The following is a 19,026-nucleotide window of genomic DNA, read 5'->3' as shown; positions in this document are numbered from 1 at the left end:
CATCTTGACTCAAGTCTCATTAATTCTCTCCCTGTCTCTCTCTCCACAAGTAAATCCGTGAAGGAGTGAATGGGCTTGTCATAGTCCCGTGTTATTATTTTATACAAAAAAACATCGAATTAAAATTTTATATTCGCGTTATTATCAAAAAAACTTATCACCTAAATCAACAATTTGAAATATTCATCAACTCGGAGTTAATCAAAGTAGATATTGAAATAATCCCAAAGGTGAGTTACAAGTTTAACAGATACCGTTCATTTTTTTACTGATGGTGAGATACTCGAGACAAACATCCCAAGAATCAGACGAGGAAAATATCCCCCAGAGTCCAATGCCCTTGGATTTATTATTCTATTTTATCATTTCTTCATCCTCTCCTGGTTTTTTTCGTTTTCTTCTGTACAATGTGTGGGTGGCGAGTACCTTCACTCCTCTTACCTCTAATTTATTTTATTTATTGGACTTCCTCTGGGTTCACCAAGGAGCTGAGATAAAAACCTGTTGGAAAATACTCGAAGACACTCCGAGGGCATATCGTCATCAGGAGTGACGACACGTCAACTTTCCTGATATCGCATCAGCGAATTGTTTTTTCGGAATTTTTTCCGGATTTTTTTGGGGGGTTTTTAACAGTTTTGGGTGGCGTTGGGGAATTGTTCTGGTTTTATTCACCCGAAGAATAAATTTACTGGAGTTTATTTATTTCTACTGTTCGAGACGTCTTCGAGACAATGAGACAAAGGTCGATTACTCATGTACTGCTGTTTAGGAAATTTTTTTGAGAGTGGATTTGTCACTTATTTCGTGAACAATGAATCATCAGGTGAATTGAAATTGTTTGTTAAATATTATTCTATTTTTATGAAACGTTTCAACTTCGGGGAATGGGAACAACAATTATCAAATGGGACATCCAATTTTTTAGGAATGATTTATTTTTCTTTAGGAAATTATCGCCGGAAATTTTCTCTTTGAATTATTCGTCGTTTGCGATTTTAATTGAATGATTCAATAGTTTTTTATTAATTATTGTTTTCAGTAAATTGTTTTTCAATTTTTCAGGTTTCTTTGGTTTCACAATTACGAGTTTAGAGATCCGATGATTATCATGATAAATACTACGTAATGACTATTCTTTTCAGAGCAGTAAATGGAGAGAAATTAGCATGACGCAAAACGTCATCTGAATTTCCTGGAATTACTCATCAATTTTTTAATTCACAATTAAGAGGTATCCGGGAGTAAAACAGTGAATTGAGTGAAACAATAAAATCATTAGAAAAATTGTAACAACTAAAAAATGGCGAATCGATTTCAAAAGTCATTTGTCATGAATTCTCCGGATTCATCTACTAGGAATCGATAATTCCTTACAAATAATTCAATGAGTATTTTTAAATTGTTTAAACAATTTAAAAATTCAACCACGCAATTGCGATTACTTAGAATATTGACATCAGTAAGACCTTCACTTTTACAGTTCCAATAATTTTATAATCCCAGAGAAATCTGGGGAGTCCGAAAGAGGAATATAAACATTGTTTTAAATAAAAACAAACAATTCATCAGTATTGTTTATTTATAAAAATCGAGGGATTTGGAGAACGAAGAGGAGATCGATAGGTTCATGGTCAGTTGAAGGTAATGCTGTTAAAACCTCTACGAGGAAGCCCTACACTGAGTGGATTGCGACTCCTCGTGCAAATATAAAATAAACTTCATGTGTTTCCGAGTACCTGTTGTTTAATATCGTTAACGGTTTTATTAAATTTTAGATTTTATGACAATGACCTGTATCGCTGACATTGATTGCTACGAGAATCGACCCTGAATTCCCAAGTATATGGATTTTATTCTCCTTGGAAGACAAATAATTCACTCAACACCAGATCATCTCATCGACTATTCAATTACTATCTATACTAATTAATTATCGTCCTGATTTTTCAATTAGAATTTTTTTTTATTCTCTCAGATAAGATAATATCGTATTTGTCTGATAATGTGCATTTAAATTGTCTTCTCGATTGCGGTATCACTGATTTATTGAAGATACATTTTAAGTTGAATTCGTGAAGGTTTGTTTGGAGTTGTTGGGGATAATTGCAGGAATTCATTGATTTATGCATTTTTTATTGTTTTTTACAGATGCGACGACAAGGACAGGATGTCATGCAGGTGAATCTGGCGGGAATCAGACGTGATATACTGAATCTTGCTCACAATTATAGCAATGCTCAGGTGAGAAACACCAGTGGAATTTTATTGCGCATTCTTAAACAAATAGTTTTGAACAATTCATATTTTTCTCGTTCCACTCATTCCAATAAATAAAAATAATTTAATTATTAATAATAATAAAGATTAATTTAGTCTCAGTGCAACAATAATAAATTATTTAAAATTGAATGGACTCAGTGACCGATTATGACGTGAAAGTCAGGCCCTAATGAAGTAATTGACTTTAATAATAATCATGTAGCGAGTGGAGATAATTTTCTCTTTTGAGAATTCAATTATGCAACGAAAATATGTAATTATCGGTTTGGAGGAGCAGTAGATAATTAAAGACGAACGATAAGAATTGCGAAAATATGATTTATTTTGAGAATTTCTCTTTTTTTTGTTTTCTATTTGTTTAAAAGATATTCCGACCTTTTTCTACTTTTCTTTATTTTGTTTGTTAGTCGTTAGTTCGTTAGTGTTAGTAGATAGATTATTTTGTTTGTGGATTGATTTATGATAAATCACGTGATTACATATTTAATAAATTGTTTTTAAAATAAAATATTTGGTATTTGTTGCAGAAATTAGTCCGAAAAGCGACGAGCAACGACCCATGGGGCCCTAGCAGTACCATAATGGCAGAAATAGCTGATCTAACGTATAACGTAGTGGCCTTTACCGAAATAATGCAAATGCTGTGGAAACGTCTGAATGATCATGGAAAAAATTGGCGACACGTCTACAAAGCTCTGGTTTTACTCGATTATTTAATAAAAACAGGATCTGAAAAAGTAGCGCAGCAGTGTAAAGAGAACATTTTTGCTATTCAAACGCTGAAGGATTTTCAGCACATGGAGGGGCCCAAAGATCAGGGAATCAATGTGCGGGAGAAAGCTAAACAATTAGTGGCCTTATTGAAAGATGATGAGAGACTACGGAATGAACGTGCTAAAGCCCTCAAAGCTAAAGAGAGATTTGCACAATCTGTCAGTGGTTTTGGAAGTGATGGAATGGACACTATGACATCCTTGGGTGATGTAAGTCCCAATCTGAATTCATTAATTATCATTTATTCAAATAATCCTGCATTTATTTTGTTAAACCAATTATACTCTCACGATAAATTATTATTGTAATTCAAGATAGAAATCCAAAATTTTTTCTGAACTGCAGAATTAATTGATTGATGAATAATTAATAAATATTGGAAATAAAAAATATTATTGCACGTCTCACGAATTTTTAAATTGATGTTTCAATTTAATTTCAGATGTGTTCACCAGATTGGGAGCCTTACCGAGGAAATTCTGACCCCAAACGTAAGGATAAACAAATTAAATTAATTTATAATTTTCATTATCCTTGATTGAATTATTTATCTCCGTTTATCAATTTAATTTAACGCATGTGTCTTTGAGTTAATTACTTTTTTGTAATGATTATGATAAATAGATTCGAGTCACGTGAGAGGCTGTTGGGTTTGTTTTCTTTTCTTTTTTTTTTAATTAGCTATTTATTTTTATTGCACAATGTATACAATAACGATCAGCCGAACTAGAAAAAGCTCGGCCGCTGACTGTTGGTGAGGAGGAGTTGCAGTTACAATTGGCATTGGCAATGTCAAGGGAAGAGGCTGAACAAGAGGAGCAGAGGAGACGCAGTGACGACGTTAGATTACAGCTTGCATTGAGCCAGAGTCAACAAGACTTCAAGTGAGTCAATCTCCAAGAAAATATTCACCCTAAATAATTATTCATTTCCTTTTATCCCAAATAATTCCACTATTATCATTAATACTCGAGTCGTTTGAATTAAATAAATATGAATACCTCAACTCAATTGTTTAAATAAAATTCCAGTTCCTTCGAGTTGTAATAATAAAAAATAAGTCGAGATCCATCAGATAAAAACATTTTTTATCATATAATTGTGAGTTATTTTTATTGTAGATCAGATTGATTATTGTACGTGAATGTTTTAAATTTTGTTGAGAGTTCTCCTGAAGATTTGAATATTTATGTTGATTACTGCAATTTTTAGAGCGCCGCCGTCCGAAAAAGCAAGCCACATGCTTGATCTTCTTGATGTCAATCTAGGTGAAGCTAGTGGAGGAGCCCCGCAGCTAACACTTGACCCATGGGGTGTGCCGATAGCTCCACCACCTCCTCGACCTCAGGTAAACCCATCATGATCATCTCCATTACCATAAAAAATCTATTAAATCACTGATTGCATGATAAATTGAATTGTCTCTTGCACCTGCATGCCAGTCTCTGGATCTATCTCGCTATTACGACTGCGAGGTACGTCTGCACGAGCATGTGCATGCTCCATATTTTTATAGTTTTTTTTTTCGTCAAGTTTTCATTTTAATTAGACGAGTCTAATTGCAATCGTACAGATTAGATAGTGCAGTTGTTGTTACAGACTAATTCTGATCCTTGGAGTGCTCCCACGACGAGTTCCACGGTCCAACCAGCGGATCCCTGGGCTCCAGTACCTCCTCAACGTCCAAGTAAGATCAGTTTTTATAAGAAATCCATTTTACTCTCAACATTATCAGAACAATTTCTAAAAAAATCATTTGAGTTATAAATACTTCTACATGAGGCATTCCACAAAACTCCAGAAATTTTTCAACTCAAAATTTTTTCTCAAAATTTTTATCTTCTCGACATTTTATAAATAGTTTGGAATTAATTGAGTGTTACGAAAAAAAATTGAACGGAAACAACTGGAAATATAAAGAGGATCAAAATTTTGGACCGGAAATTGGTGTGAGCATGTGGGGAATACCTCGAGGAATAATTATATGATATAATGTCCTGTGTTGAAGTTTTTGGATTTAATTTCAAGTTCGCTATGTATTTTTGAGCGAAGTAGTAATTTTATTTTTAGTTTTGTTGTTCTCAGTGTTTACAATTGTTACTGAAACGAATAATTGAAGGAAACAAGATACAAAATACAGAATTTTCTTTTCGTTTCTTTTTTTCACCGCATGTGTAACCCTAGGATCATCAGGTAAATTCACGGATTTCCAAAATGAAACTGAAAATTTTGGATTTTCATCAATTTAATACCGACTGTGAAACCATCTTCAAGGATATCTCCAAAACCAATGGGGATACCGAATTTTTCATTATTTTCTTTTTTGTAGTTTTCGATTAGCTCTACAAAAAAGGTAATAATGAAAATTTCTGTATCTCCTTTGGATTCCGAGATTTTGCACGTGGAGTAGACTAATTTGAATCAGATGTTAATTTTGCAGCTGCAGCAGTGGATCCTTGGCGAGCTCCAGCTCCATCCCCTGCAACCGTAACTTCACCTCCTCACACGGTGGATCCGTGGGCCCTTCCTTCAGCTACAACCCTGTCATCACCAAGTACCTCCGGATTTACTGGAAACATGAACGGGTCTAGTTTTAACACTTTCAATACACAGGGTAGCAGTAATGTGAGTCCCTCCGGTGATCTCGATGACTTCGACATCATCAGCAATCGGAATAAGCTTGGGGCTAGCCCTCAACCAATGAACAATGGTGAGCTCTCAAATTTTCGACATTAACAAATGCTTCCTCATTAATTATTATTTTTGAAAATAGAAAGTCAATCAAATAAAATAATTAAATAAAAAATTTAAAAAAAAAAATAGGATTCACGAATAGAAGAAGCTTGATTTGTTTAATAAGGAAATTCTAACGACGGTTTTTTATGGAATTTTCAGGAGGAACTCTCTCACCGGATCCATTTGATCTTGGTGGACTAAGTGACAACTTGCCAGCGAGCACTGGTGCTGTCAAAAAGACACCCCAGTCATTCTTGGGAGAGAATTCAGCTCTCGTTAATCTGGACAACCTCGTGAGCACTTCTCTCATGAAACCAGCAGCTCCTGCACCAGCTGGTGAGTTTAAACAATTCTTCATTCAATAAATTACAGTAAAATACCAGAAGAAGCTGAGTCTCAAGAATTTATAGATATTGAATTCATTAAATTAATTCAATCCCAGAATCATGAAGTCTTGATGCACAAAATATTCTGGAATTCCCATTAAAGTCAATTAATTCCAGAAATATTTATTGAATAATGACTCATCCTCTTTGAAATCATGATTATTAATTCAATTAATGTACTCCAGCCTCTCGATATTAATTATTACTAGCTGTTAATTCTCGAACAGCCCATCCAATAATCGCACCTCAAATCTACTGCTCACTGCTTGGTATTTTTATAAATAATCGTTTCTATATGTAATCTATCAAATATTTCCGGTAAAATAGCATTTCAATGGAAATAATCATCGTGAGTATTTTATGATAATTGAGTTTCGTCGTCGAGCATATGCATGGATGTATTGTTATAAATATTATCATCTTTGTAGTGGATTTATTGTTTAAATATTTGAAATATTCGGAATATCGATATCAGGAGTTTATATTCATGTCATGATTTTTCTGAGATGTGAAATTTTACTTGACGGCGAGATTTAATGCATGAGCTTTAATAATATAATTATATTATCAGATTATATGTTGCATGATTGATTAATTATATTTGTTGTGGGGAAGTGTACTGAGACCTTTGGAGATGATTAGTTATTTTTATCTGCTGATTGTTCTGTTATTAATTATTGAATTTATTGGTTTTTAGCTGCTGTACCATTTTCAGCGAATCCATTTGCAACGGTAACACCTCCTCCTCGCCCATCCATCAATCAGATTCGACAGGATCCGTGGACAGGCAATGGAGCAGCTCCACCAGCTGCCAATCCATTTCTCTCGTAGCCTGCCAATTCAATCGTCAACGGAAACAGAGGTGAAATATTTCAGGAAAATTCAAAACGATTAAACATTATCACAGTTAACTCGAGAAAAGCGTTGGATTCTAAATAAATCAACTAAAATGAAAAAAAAAAAAAGAAAATCATGGAAAAAGATAAAAATAATAAGCGTATCAAAGGTTTTACAAATAACCCTGTACGATAAGTTTTTATTCTTAGGGTAAACACTAATTCAATTGGATTAAAGTAACAGAGAAGTCAAGTAGAAGATGATAATGATGAACCTAAAATTATACAGCAACCGAAAGTTCTGCGATGGAGTGACAAAACGTGACAATTCAATTTTTCAGTTTTTCTTGTTTATAAAAATTTCCATTTTGTTTACAACAAATGTATTATTGTTTCTACATATTCCTGTTTCGATACCATTAAATTCAGGGAAAATGTTGGGATTTTCTACAAGCCAGAGGATGTAATGAAATTTTTAAAAATATTTTTTATCTTTAATTTTATTGGGAAACTGTTCGGTTCTCACGCGTTTTGTCACTTCTTTGCTTAATTGTTAAATTGGAGAATCGAAGACTTTTTCTTGGGTCGACGAATGTCACGTTTGTTTACGTTGAATACAGGGAAGGATGGGGCAAAGTGGAATTGCTGAGGAAAATGGAACACTAGATTATTCGGTTTTTTAGAGATCACAGGAACAGGTGTTTCGTTTTATCCCGCAGTTTCATTATTTCTCATTCTTCTTTAGATATGATGCTATTCCTGTAACGGCTTGGTGATTCGGTTGAGCTCCTCGTTGATACATGTTTTTTACAATCTTTATTCGAGGAAAATAGTATATTTTTTAAGTAAATATGAGGAAAACGAGAAAAACAAAATTACCAGTATTTTCCTTTGCTTAGATTAATTAAAGGAACACATTAGTGAATTCAAAATTCAATTGTCACATAATAATTTACACAATTAAGTGAATGAAAATATTTTTTTTTCGAATAAGATTACATTCCAAGACTGTGAAATATCGGATTTTTCAATTGACATTTGCAAAGTGAAATACAAGAGATGCAATTGATGGAGATCAAAATTAAGCGACGATTTTTATTATTTATTGGATATTAATCTACTGCAATTGTAATTAGATTTTTTTGGACTTGATCGAGCGTTTAGACTGAAAAATATAATTCTGGGAATAAATTCAGTGAACGACTCCCTCAAAAGAATTGCAGAACGACCGAATTTATAATAAATTACAAATAATTTAAAAAATTATGTGAGAGTACAGTCGAACAAAGTTTAATTGAAGTTTAGAATACCTTTCACCGGTTCAGTGTTGCAACAATCGAATCAACGACGTGACGTTTTAATTAAACTGAAAACGAAAGTTTTTTTTTTTGAACAAAAAATAAAGGTCCTTTGGTGTCATGTGGGGCGCTTTTATTTACTATTTATTTAATCCCGCAATGAATAATTGAAAACAGATGTTGGAATGTGGTATTAGAGAGATGAATAAATTGTATACAATTTTAATGATAGATGCATTAATCATGGATTAGAGGAACCGAGTCGATGGAGAAATTTATTGCAGTTTGTAAATGATAATGTGAGCTACAATCAATTTCCCTGACTAACAACAGTTTATTAATATTAATTAAAGAGAAATTAAAATGGTATTATTGAAAATTGTACATTCTATATCGCATACGAAATATTACTTACGGAATTATTCGTTATTTTTCATTGTTTTCTTGGAAATTCGTGAGACAAAATTGTCAATTATCCTTTTATCATTTTCGAGGCAGTTGTAATTTTTCAATCAATTTTTTTTTTACCATCTTTGTGGAAAAAGTGCTCAAGAAATGGAATTATCAACGCAATTGGTACTGTACGCATTCCGTAGATGCAACGCTATCTCCTTTTGCTCTGGAATAATAATTATATATTTACGTTCCACAATTTCATCATTGAGATAAAAAAAAACAGACTATTCTTCCGCAATTTCTCCGTAATTTTATTTTGAATTCTACACGAGCGTGAAATATTAATCATATTCTATGATTTTCATTGTCCAGGAAATTCTAAAATCGACGCCTGGAATTTGTTATGACTTTAAGTAACGAATGAATTTATCATTATATATTTTAGCAGATCATATTATATACTTTATTAATGATAATAATTATGCAAATAAATGTACAAATTTTTGAGTTCCCATATATTTTTCTTTGTTTATCCTTCATTATTGTTTGCACCAATGGACCTGATTAATCCGTAACTGATATAATTAATTTCATTGCTAACAAAAAATGGATAAATGATAATTTATAGATTTAGGGAAAAATTGAGCTTTGGAGATCTTTCATTATATAAAAAAAAATTGTAATCCAGGCAGATGATAATTTATTTAACAATATTCTATTTTTTCATGTAGAAAATTCAAACATTGTAGAATTATACCTAAAATTAATCTCATTATAATTATACTTTTATGAGAAAAATGCTTGAAATATTATCAAAAGAACCTATTTACTACACCAAGAGAATCATGTGAATTTCTGACGAAACACTTTTATTTGTACGTCGCATTAACATCAGCAAATGATTATTCACGGAAGGAGTGAAGATGACAATTTTCTAGAGACCACTGCATCCCAGAAAATGACAAAGAAAAATTTGATTAACATACATTATCATTCACTTTGATGACTCGATGAAATATTAATGCAAGACACTTCACTACTCCTTACTGAATTCATTTACTGAAGTTACTCGATTGAGTTTTGTATATGAAAATAAAGAATTAAAACAATTCGTTATTGTTTATTTCTGAATAACCAATAAAATGCAAATTACCTTGGATTTTTTGATTAATTAAAATTGATAGTGATTGGTTGGATTACAGTGATGCCTCGCCAGACGGACTGCTGGCAACTGGAGGAAGAAAATACGCTCTAATTTGATTGTGCAATCTCCCAATTTCAGGATCTTCTCTTTCTAATGTTCTTATGCACTGGAGAAATTGCAGTGGACCCTCTCGTCCTTCGGAGAATCCATAATTCTTTATTACATCCATTTGTATTTGGATTACGATGGGAAACACAAACTGCATCATCTTCAGCATCTCGTTGCCGGAGTTCTCTTTAGCTTCTGATATTTTCTTGACGTTTTCTGGAGCACTTAGAGCTGTCAAAATCTCATTCAAAGCAGCTGAAATGATTATTCAATTATTTCAAATAATTCAAGATAATTCTTACTGATTTTTATTAATCATTCGACATTGAATTACACATGAAAAATAAAAAAGAAGTTGGATGTAATAATTTGGAATAAAATGGAAAAGAGTTCAAATGATTTCTCATTAAATTTTTCTCAAAAAGGATAAAAAGATAAAATTTAAACAAACGTCGACGTTCGATAGATAATCCACCCTAAAAATGTGATTTAATTAATAATTAAATATAAATAATTTCGGGGTTATCACCTTTTGCTGATTCCACTGTGAAATTCGGAGCTGCTGTCATATTTATCATTTGAATAATCGATTATTGAATGATTATCGATGAGTTTAGGCGAAGAAAATTCGAGGCTTCAACAGTCTTTTCCTTATTTATTATTATTTATAAAAATGACAGTAGAAATGTCATTGTAAACACCAGCGATCAACAAATGACTTCCGATTTCCGCGAAAATTTCAATTGGCCTATGGCACCGGTTGTCTCAGACTAGCGTCACGACAGCGCGTATTTTCAAAAGAATTCCCCATTTTTTAATAATAAAACGAGCTAAAAATGATGATTTTATCATTAAAATTCTGAATATTTTCCAATAATAAATAAAAACGCATGAATATAATTATAAATTTATAGGAGAAGACGAAGAAAAAGGCACAGACAAGTGAAATGATAATTAATAAAAAATACTTCCTTTCTATGAACTACGCAATTTATTATCTTATTGTTTAAAAATATCAGTTATATCTGTACTAGGTTTTTTCACTGGATCCCGACTTTCTGTTACGCTCTTCTCGTTCGATCGCGCTATTTTGGCTTCTGTATTTTCTTCCGCCCACTTCTCCATCGCCTTATCATAAGCCTCTGATTCCGCCAGTCCAGACTTCTCCAATTGATCGTAAATATCAAGAAACTTTTGAGTTTGTGATTGAGTGCCTTGAGAGTGAAGATTAATCGTAAATCTGTTGTGCTCGCTCTGAAATTTCCTGCAAAAACAATAAAAACTCCCACAATAAATAAAAAATCCTATAGATTACTCCATAAATATTAAATTTAACAAATTATTCAATAATTTGTAAAATTTATTTAATCCAAGTTTAATGAATTAAATCGCGAACAACTCGAGTTCGAAATGAGATTTGAAGAAAAATTGAAGAATTTCGTTGTTAAATTTTGATTGAATGAATTATTAATTGCCTTACGCTCTAACAACATCTTCTTTATAAAAAATCTCTCGAACAGGAATATTGGGAGCTACTCTATCAAATCTTGGTTCCAATTTGGGAGGAAATGCCTCGTAGATGTTGTACCACAGGGGTTTGTCTTCAAATTTCATTGCTCCGCCTTTCATGAGTGAAGAAATCCTAAAACATGAATGTCATCAATAAATCGCTGGACCTACAGAACCCTTCAATCATTTCAAACAATTAATTATTTATAATATAATTAATTTATACATAATTAAAATATCATTAAAATTATTCACAATGAGCTAAAGACTCTGATTGCCATTTGTAACCTATAGATCACATTTTGGAACTGTCAAATTGTTTTTAATTGAGTTACAAGGTGTGAATATTGTTTATCAAGGGATTTTCTTGGTAAATAATTTAGTAAATACCTTGAGTAAATAGTTCCAATTCTTTCGAGTCTACTTTGAGCCATGTTTCCACGTTTTCTTCAAGTTTATTCTGTTTTCTTCAAGTACAAATCGTCTAATCCCCCGTCCAATTACTTCCACCCTCTCCGCCCCCCCCGAAATAATAAAAACAATTCAATAATTATGGTAAAAAAAATGAATTGAGAATTGCCTGTGATTATAATATCAATTAATATTGTCACTGTACTTTAATCAGGTCGTATAATTTATTTGTTTTTATTTATGTTATAAAACAATAACAATGATATGGAAATTTTTAAATTATCTTTATGAATTTTTGTTGATTGTCAGAGTATTTTTAGATAGCGAGATTTAATCCAGTTTTGTTTATATTCTTAACAAATTCCGTGAAAATTGTTTTCCTCGGGGTTTTTCCGGTCTTTTTCCTCATGAACTTCGCAGTCAGCTGATGCCACTGATTTCTGGAAATCAAACACGTGAGGAGAGTTCTATAACCTTTAAATTTGACACCTGCACTAATTTTCAAAAGCCGATTACAAAATCATGAAAAGAATAATATATTAATCTATAAAAATTCAAGTCTATTGATTGATTGATTGACTATTGATGTTGAGTTTATGTTGAGATTATCCTGGAGCACATGAAAATGGCAAATGCAGACACCACAAAAATGGAAGCAATTGGAAAAGTTCTGAATGACGACAAGAGACCGTTGAAGGAGAGATTCCGCGCTTTATTTACATTAAAAAATATTGGAGGAGAGGAGGCGATTGATTGGATAAAAAAATCATTCGAGGATCCTTCAGCATTGTTAAAACACGAGTTGGCATATTGTTTAGGACAAATGCAAGACTCCAGAGCAATTCCAGTATTGATTGATGTATTAAAAGACATCAATCAGGAGCCAATGGTTCGACATGAAGCGGGTGAATTTATTCTGCATGAATATATTAATTTTATCATTTTATTTCAACGTTCAATTGATATCTTCGCCACTTCACATGTCCATTACTTAAAAAAATGATACGTCTGTTATCAATTTGTTTTGTGCTTCGACGAAACTGAGGGAATATTTTTTAAATTGAATTTATTCAACAGGAGAAGCTCTCGGAGCTATTGGAGACGATGAAGTGATCCCAATCCTTGAAGAATATAGCAAAGACCCAGTGATCGAGGTCGCAGAGACGTGCCAACTAGCCCTGAAGAGGATAAACTGGTTGAAGGAAAGTAAAAATCATCCAGAGAATTTATCAGAGAATCCTTATTCCTCGGTGGATCCAGCACCGCCTTGTAAAATCAGAGACGTTGAAAAATTGAAGGAGATTTTATTAAACGAGAATGCCTCCCTTTTTGAAAGGTACAGAGCGATGTTCTCTCTCAGGAACTTGAGAACAGCAGAGAGTGTCTTAGCCCTCGGAGAAGGTGACCTTGAATAAATAACAATAATTACGGTTGATCAATTACCCAGGTGATAGTAAAAAATGATTTTAGGTCTTCGAGCAGGAAGTGCCTTATTCAGACACGAAGTCGCCTTCGTCCTGGGACAACTCCAGGAGGAGATCTCCGTTCCTTTTCTTCAAGCATCCCTGGAGGACCCAGAGGAAAACGAAATGGTCAGGCACGAGTGCGCTGAGGCTCTTGGCGCCATTGCTCATCCAACCTGCGAAAAAATCCTCAATAAATACGTGGAGGACTCCAAACGAGTCGTCAGGGAGAGCTGCATCATCGCCCTGGACATGTGCGAGTACGAAAACAGTCCAGAATTCCAATATGCTGATACCTTAACTAAAGTTTCAACTCACTAACACAATAACTATAAAAATCCTCTATTTTTTTAACGACAACTAAAATAGTTGACGCAATAAACTTATCAGCACATTAGAATTGGAATTTTCTCTCAATTACTTTCAATTACTTTTAATTAGTTCTCACTTCAAGTGCGAGTGAATGAAATGAGTGATTCTTCATGGCACTGATGCTGGGGAAAATAATTCACGAAGACAACAGAAGGACTTCAATATAAATATATTTATCTATTTCAAATGCATCTGATTAATAATCACATAATTAACAAATTATTTTCCTGGAAATACAGGATAGACTTTTATCCTTGGGGGTTCGACAGACTGTTTATAGTTGGAGCTCGTCCTTCTGTTCGGTCTACGACGAACACCACCGGAATTATATTTGTAAGGTTGATAAATCCTCTTGGAGTTGACATCACCCAAATCCCGACGGGATATTCTAGCCAGCACGACATTCGGATCCAACAAGACGTCATCATTCAGCAGATCAATAGGCAATTGAGCCTCTTCATTCGGTGGTTTAATCGTTGTCACCTCCTCAGAAGAATTCGTTGCGTTTTCCACGAGTGGATCTTGCGAAATCGATGAGTCAGTTCCATTCGTCGATTCTATCGACTCCGATGACGAGATTTCACATTGAATTTTCGTAACGCACAACAGGAGAAGTAAATACTTCCACATCCTCAAGTTTTTTAGATTCAATATTGAGATGGAATTCGTATCGCTTGAATTCTTAGGAAAAGAGCTATTGGCATTGAAGGCGCAGTGGTACTTGAGTCATTCGAGTTTTACACCTCCACTTTTATATGCTCGCGTGTTTCCACAAAGTCCCGGTGATAATTACCAACTAAGTGGTCTCGAAAACCAGAGATTCTCATGAAAGATTCTCTCCGATTATCCATTCTGTCCATGAATGACTCAAAAATCATCTAACAATTCTATCCGAATATCTGTGAATGAAAATTTTTTTTAATTAACATGTAATTAGCACCTAAGACCCCAGAATTACGCGTGGGGTAAACCACATGACGTGGCATTCAAGGACAATTCCTCGAGCTGCGATTATTTCATTAGCAAATTTATAATTAATTTAGCAGGCATTGTGTGATTATCGGCGCTAATCACCTGAGGAATTCACAGCGGAAGTATAAAAGTCATTGAGAATGGATTTCGATTCATACGAAGGGCTGGACTCTCGGGTAGTGCAACGGATTTTTTTTTCTGGTCTCAATAAAAGTGAATAAATATGTCGACTCTCAAGGTACGTATTTCCTGGGATTCTGATTGCTTGATAATGCATTTCCGGTTTCACAATTCTGCGTATCCCGTGGAGTTTAATTATTTTTAAGGCGCACAGTACGTGTACTTCACGAAATTTATTAATTAGAAATGCTTTATTTTTATTTTAGAGACAAGCTGATGGTGTTATCATTTTTGGAGTGATTTTTGGGCTTCTTGTGGCTATTTCTACTGCTCCTACGACTGATATTCCATCGACAACAATGGATGATTCATCTTCCCAAGAATCGTTCGAATCGGTGTGTATACATCCATTTTTTAAATAATTATTCGGTTGAACAATCATTTGCAATCCAGTGGTAAACTCAAACAAGTGCACAATTTTTTACGATGACTTTTTCCCGAATATCTCCGGATTGAAGGAAAATATCGATATTTCCGTAATGACCTTTTTTCTAGAGCCCATCTTTCTCTACAAAAAATATAGAATCAAAAATTTTAGTATCTCCCTTTAATCCCGAGATATTCTCGAAAAACTGGCGTCGAGGAAAACACTGGTTCTAGTTTATAAGAAAATTAACAGAATTTGTTTGAATGGTGGAGAATATAAACGGGGATTCCCCCCCGTAATTGTAGTTACCTCAATGATTAATAAGGCATAATTATTTAGGATTCATCCCGATGGACACGCGACGCAACAAACGAAATTCCACCGATAATCTCAGCATCTCCGGATATGGTTTTGAAGCCGAACGTGACAGGTGCCCTAGATGTTGGTCATGGACTCCTGGTTCCTCTGGTACCAGTTGTAGATCCAAATTCCAATCCCCCAACGACTCAAGTCAGTCCTCTGGTCGCAAATCTCCTACCAATAGCAATTGAATCAGTAACAACAACAGAATTACCAGACGTACCACAGCCGGAGGTAAATTGATGGCTAAAGATATGGAAAAAGAGTGATGTAATTATTACCGTACTATATCTGCATTGTTTTCAATTGCAATACCTTGGGGTTTAAATTTATTACGTAATAACGCAGGTACGACGTTCTCTGGAGGACATGGACGTCGCCGAAGACATCGTCTTCAGACCATTATTTAGATATCGTCAAGAGGCACGTCAGAAATATCTACGCAACAGATATTATCAGCCTTATATTTATGCATACAAGAATCGTAATAACAATTATTATCAGAGCTACGAGAACATGTGAATTTTTAGTGACTGCACCATAAAGATTTTTTATAATTATTTATGAGACTTTTATTTTGTTAATTCCGGCTGGGGATGTGGTGAATCATTTTCTTTTTTTGTTGTCTTTAGTTAGTCATGCTCGTGGTAATTTACAAGTGTGAAAATAAATGTCAAGGTGATTATGTGAGCTGAGGTATGTATTCTCGAGGAAATCCTGGAGTCTAGTTACAAATTGTTTAGTGAATGCATCAATTTTTGGAGAGACTCAGAAATCATTCAAATTTCGATATTTCGTCGATAATATTTATTAAATAAATTAATATTTATTAATGAATTTATGTTCATCAATGAATTACTAATCAGTCATTAATAAATTACTAATCAGTCATTAATGAATTGATTAACATGCATTTTTTTTTAGTATGAAACTGAAAAAGAGAAATTTAAATAAATAAATTCGTATATATTTCATCAGATTTGTGGCAAATATTTTTTAAAACCACTTATATCGCCGTGATATTAAAAAATACCGAATAAATGAATGTGACCTGTCAAAAATCAGTGGCTGCCATTTTTTTATTGAATTTCTTTTCATTTTCTCTTCAAGATTGTTTAAATAATTGTCACCACAAATTAAATGGAGGCGACGGACGAAAACTCTGAGACGGAATTCGATGATCATGATGTCATAACGGAATTACCAGTGGATAATCAGAAGGAGAAGAAAATTCCACGTGGAAAATCGATTTTTTTCAATGGTTTCACCCAGATTTTGAAAAGGTACAGTTAGAATTATTATGGTTATTAGAATTATTACGATTATTACAATTATTACAATTATTATTGCGTTAATGTGAATATCAAATGAATTTCTGTTGACCAAGAGTCAATGACCTGCAGGAATTTCGCTTCTAAGTCATAATTGACTGTTTATTTTCAGACTATGGAAGTTAAGTCAAACGGATGTCGATGGGACTTTTTTCGTGGAATACCTAGATAAGGTCATCGAGATATTCCTGATCCCCTGTCATGTGCTCATGTATTTTACAGATAATCATTACCTCAGAAAAATTGCGAGGATAACGATTCAGGTGCAATTATCATTATTTTTTTTCGTAAATGAATTTTTGCAGACGTTTCGTCTCTTCACTTGAAGATTCAAACAGTTGTTACTTACTGTGTCGAAATAATCGTTAAACTTTTTACTGTCCATTTTTGTTCTGGTAGTTATCTTTGGAGGCATTCCTTTATGTTTTATTTGCTGGTGCATCGATATTCATAGTTGTAATTCTCAATCTCGAGGAACAATTTCTACATCGGAGAAATGATGATGAAGCCAATGACGATGTAATATCTGGTAATAAAATCCTTTTGTCATATATTTTAAATCATTGAGATTTCAATTATTTATTTGTATTTACTAAAATCATAAAAGTTTATCCGATTTATTTAAATTCCACCCCTAGACCCAATTTCTCGCTGATATCTCGGAATTAAAGGGACATACCGATTTTTTGTATGAACATTATTTATAGAAAAAGATGAGATCTACAAAAAAGGTATTCATGAAAATCCCGCTATCTCCCTTCAATCCTGAGATATTCCCAAAATACGAAAATACAATTATCGTTATAGTTCACTAGGAATTTCCTTCTTTAGGAAAAAGAAATGAATAAAAAAAACGTAGGATGAAATTACGTGGGGCCTAATAATTAAGTGGCACGTTACATTAGTGAAATTGAAAAAAAAAATGGAAAGAGAAGGTCAGGGTCGAATAGTTGAGAGCTCTGACCTTTCACACGCTCAACAATTGGAAGAGTCCCCTAACCGGTTGAACCTCAAAGAAACAGAAACATCAATATTCAATAAGATATTTTCGTTTCCTATTTACGCCATTCCTGTTACAAGTCCCACACACACATCCCAATCATTAAAAAGAATATGACGAGGCAAATTGAGTAACTCCAACGATGATTACTTCAGTGATCATTTGGACGTGGAGCTGCTAGCTTTCTGGGTCTAAAAATAAAAAATCATGATGAAGTGTCTAATTAATATTGGAATCTTCTCTGCTATTTTCGCTTGTGCTGTTGCTCAAACTGTCTACATTGATCTCGACACAGGAAAAATCGTAGGAGTAGATCAGGGAAGGACGAGACAGCCTCAGCAAAATTACCCACCGAGATATCCTTCCCAGCAGATTCCATATTATCCTCAACAACCAAATCAATTTCCACAACAACCACCAGTTCAGAGGCAGCAAAATCAGCCCAACACGCTCAATACAGAATGGGTCTGCACAGATCCTAAAACAGGAACAACCGTGAGTATTAATTATTAATATTATTCCAATTATTCCTATTATTAAATGAGTATTGATGCAGATGATAATTGCGACTGATGGTGTGAGGCAGCCAGTGAATCGTAATCAGGATAAATCTTATCAGGACAACCCGTGGCTGCAGAATCTCCCGAAAGATTGGAATCGTCAGCCCAATCTCGATAGACCCAATGGTATTCAGTCTACACCTTCACCCATCATCACGACTGTTCCTTCAACAACTTCTTCGACAAAAGCTCCTTTCCCCAGTTTAGATAATTTCGACTGGACTCAATTTCTTGATAAAACAACAAAACAACCGCCCACCGATGGAGAAGGAATTCTTGAACCTCGAGGCGGCAGTCGCTGATGGAAAATTAAATAAATCTCAGGCATTAACTCTTCAGGTTGATTACTGTAACTGGAGTAATTAAAATTATTACAGATAAACTAGGAGACGAACTGAATGTTTTGAATGATTCAGAAAATTTATGTGAGTCATGAAATGTACGTAATTAATGTTCAAATTAATAAATAATAGTAAAACAATTGTGACACTTGACCACGGATTATTTGAATTAACAATTGGATTACGCCCTCTCCAGGGA

At 33.8% G+C, this 19,026-nt stretch overlaps 6 protein-coding genes and 1 long non-coding RNA gene across 15 annotated transcripts; 4 read left to right on the top strand and 3 right to left on the bottom strand.

Moving 5' to 3' along the window:
* The first annotated feature begins 45 nt into the window (after window positions 1-45).
* On the top strand, window positions 46-9,227 carry lqf (epsin homolog lqf). Of its 5 annotated transcripts, XM_011315116.1 has the most exons (12): window positions 46-230; window positions 2,152-2,244; window positions 2,811-3,266; window positions 3,500-3,548; window positions 3,779-3,941; window positions 4,270-4,405; window positions 4,500-4,532; window positions 4,657-4,744; window positions 5,242-5,250; window positions 5,498-5,767; window positions 5,953-6,129; window positions 6,877-9,227. In XM_011315116.1, exons 2-12 carry the CDS (start codon window positions 2,152-2,154, stop codon window positions 7,008-7,010), a joined length of 1,608 nt encoding a protein of 535 aa, XP_011313418.1. In that variant the 5' UTR covers window positions 46-230; the 3' UTR covers window positions 7,011-9,227. The 5 variants fall into 5 exon arrangements, with proteins under 5 accessions (XP_011313418.1, XP_011313426.1, XP_011313420.1 ...); XM_011315124.1 differs by lacking the exon at window positions 4,500-4,532; XM_011315118.1 differs by lacking the exon at window positions 5,242-5,250.
* LOC105272900 (protein C10) lies at window positions 7,880-10,719 on the bottom strand. 2 transcript variants are annotated; one of them, XM_011315142.1, is made up of 3 exons: window positions 10,491-10,719; window positions 9,863-10,216; window positions 7,880-8,932 (listed from the first exon to the last, which is right to left on the bottom strand). In XM_011315142.1, exons 1-2 carry the CDS (start codon window positions 10,537-10,539, stop codon window positions 9,906-9,908), a joined length of 360 nt encoding a protein of 119 aa, XP_011313444.1. In that variant the 5' UTR covers window positions 10,540-10,719; the 3' UTR covers window positions 7,880-8,932; window positions 9,863-9,905. The 2 variants fall into 2 exon arrangements, with proteins under 2 accessions (XP_011313444.1, XP_011313437.1); XM_011315135.1 differs by having other exon boundaries at window positions 8,562-10,216.
* A 214-nt stretch (window positions 10,720-10,933) lies between these two features.
* mRpS23 (mitochondrial ribosomal protein S23) lies at window positions 10,934-11,995 on the bottom strand. The gene is made up of 3 exons (XM_011315103.1): window positions 11,861-11,995; window positions 11,442-11,603; window positions 10,934-11,225 (listed from the first exon to the last, which is right to left on the bottom strand). Exons 1-3 carry the CDS (start codon window positions 11,902-11,904, stop codon window positions 10,961-10,963), a joined length of 471 nt encoding a protein of 156 aa, XP_011313405.1. The 5' UTR covers window positions 11,905-11,995; the 3' UTR covers window positions 10,934-10,960.
* Window positions 11,996-12,023: 28 nt separating this feature from the next.
* Window positions 12,024-14,130, top strand: nero (deoxyhypusine hydroxylase nero). Of its 2 annotated transcripts, XM_011315063.1 has the most exons (4): window positions 12,024-12,336; window positions 12,486-12,786; window positions 12,959-13,282; window positions 13,352-14,130. In XM_011315063.1, exons 2-4 carry the CDS (start codon window positions 12,501-12,503, stop codon window positions 13,663-13,665), a joined length of 924 nt encoding a protein of 307 aa, XP_011313365.1. In that variant the 5' UTR covers window positions 12,024-12,336; window positions 12,486-12,500; the 3' UTR covers window positions 13,666-14,130. The 2 variants fall into 2 exon arrangements, with proteins under 2 accessions (XP_011313365.1, XP_011313357.1); XM_011315055.1 differs by having other exon boundaries at window positions 12,026-12,786.
* A 684-nt stretch (window positions 14,131-14,814) lies between these two features.
* LOC105272842 (uncharacterized) lies at window positions 14,815-16,155 on the top strand. The gene is made up of 4 exons (XM_011315077.1): window positions 14,815-14,926; window positions 15,075-15,203; window positions 15,575-15,829; window positions 15,944-16,155. Exons 1-4 carry the CDS (start codon window positions 14,912-14,914, stop codon window positions 16,115-16,117), a joined length of 573 nt encoding a protein of 190 aa, XP_011313379.1. The 5' UTR covers window positions 14,815-14,911; the 3' UTR covers window positions 16,118-16,155.
* On the bottom strand, window positions 15,681-18,228 carry LOC105272848 (uncharacterized). 2 transcript variants are annotated; one of them, XR_892841.1, is made up of 4 exons: window positions 17,891-18,228; window positions 17,276-17,452; window positions 15,877-16,033; window positions 15,681-15,769 (listed from the first exon to the last, which is right to left on the bottom strand). It is a non-coding gene; the product is annotated as an uncharacterized lncRNA (long non-coding RNA). The 2 variants fall into 2 exon arrangements; XR_892844.1 differs by having other exon boundaries at window positions 15,750-15,841; window positions 15,911-16,033.
* LOC105272852 (uncharacterized) lies at window positions 16,203-18,968 on the top strand. 2 transcript variants are annotated; one of them, XM_011315086.1, is made up of 6 exons: window positions 16,203-16,291; window positions 16,706-16,878; window positions 17,039-17,189; window positions 17,326-17,455; window positions 18,222-18,421; window positions 18,483-18,968. In XM_011315086.1, the coding sequence occupies exons 2-6, from the start codon at window positions 16,736-16,738 to the stop codon at window positions 18,786-18,788; spliced, it is 930 nt and encodes a 309-aa protein (XP_011313388.1). In that variant the 5' UTR covers window positions 16,203-16,291; window positions 16,706-16,735; the 3' UTR covers window positions 18,789-18,968. The 2 variants fall into 2 exon arrangements, with proteins under 2 accessions (XP_011313388.1, XP_011313394.1); XM_011315092.1 differs by having other exon boundaries at window positions 16,250-16,580.
* Window positions 18,969-19,026: the final 58 nt, after the last annotated feature.

This window comes from Fopius arisanus, unplaced genomic scaffold (genome assembly GCF_000806365.1).
Source record: "Fopius arisanus strain USDA-PBARC FA_bdor unplaced genomic scaffold, ASM80636v1 scaffold00004, whole genome shotgun sequence".
Taxonomy (NCBI): domain Eukaryota; kingdom Metazoa; phylum Arthropoda; class Insecta; order Hymenoptera; family Braconidae; genus Fopius; species Fopius arisanus.
Note: the sequence above shows the minus strand (reverse complement) of the source record. Positions and strands in the feature narration are given on the sequence as shown.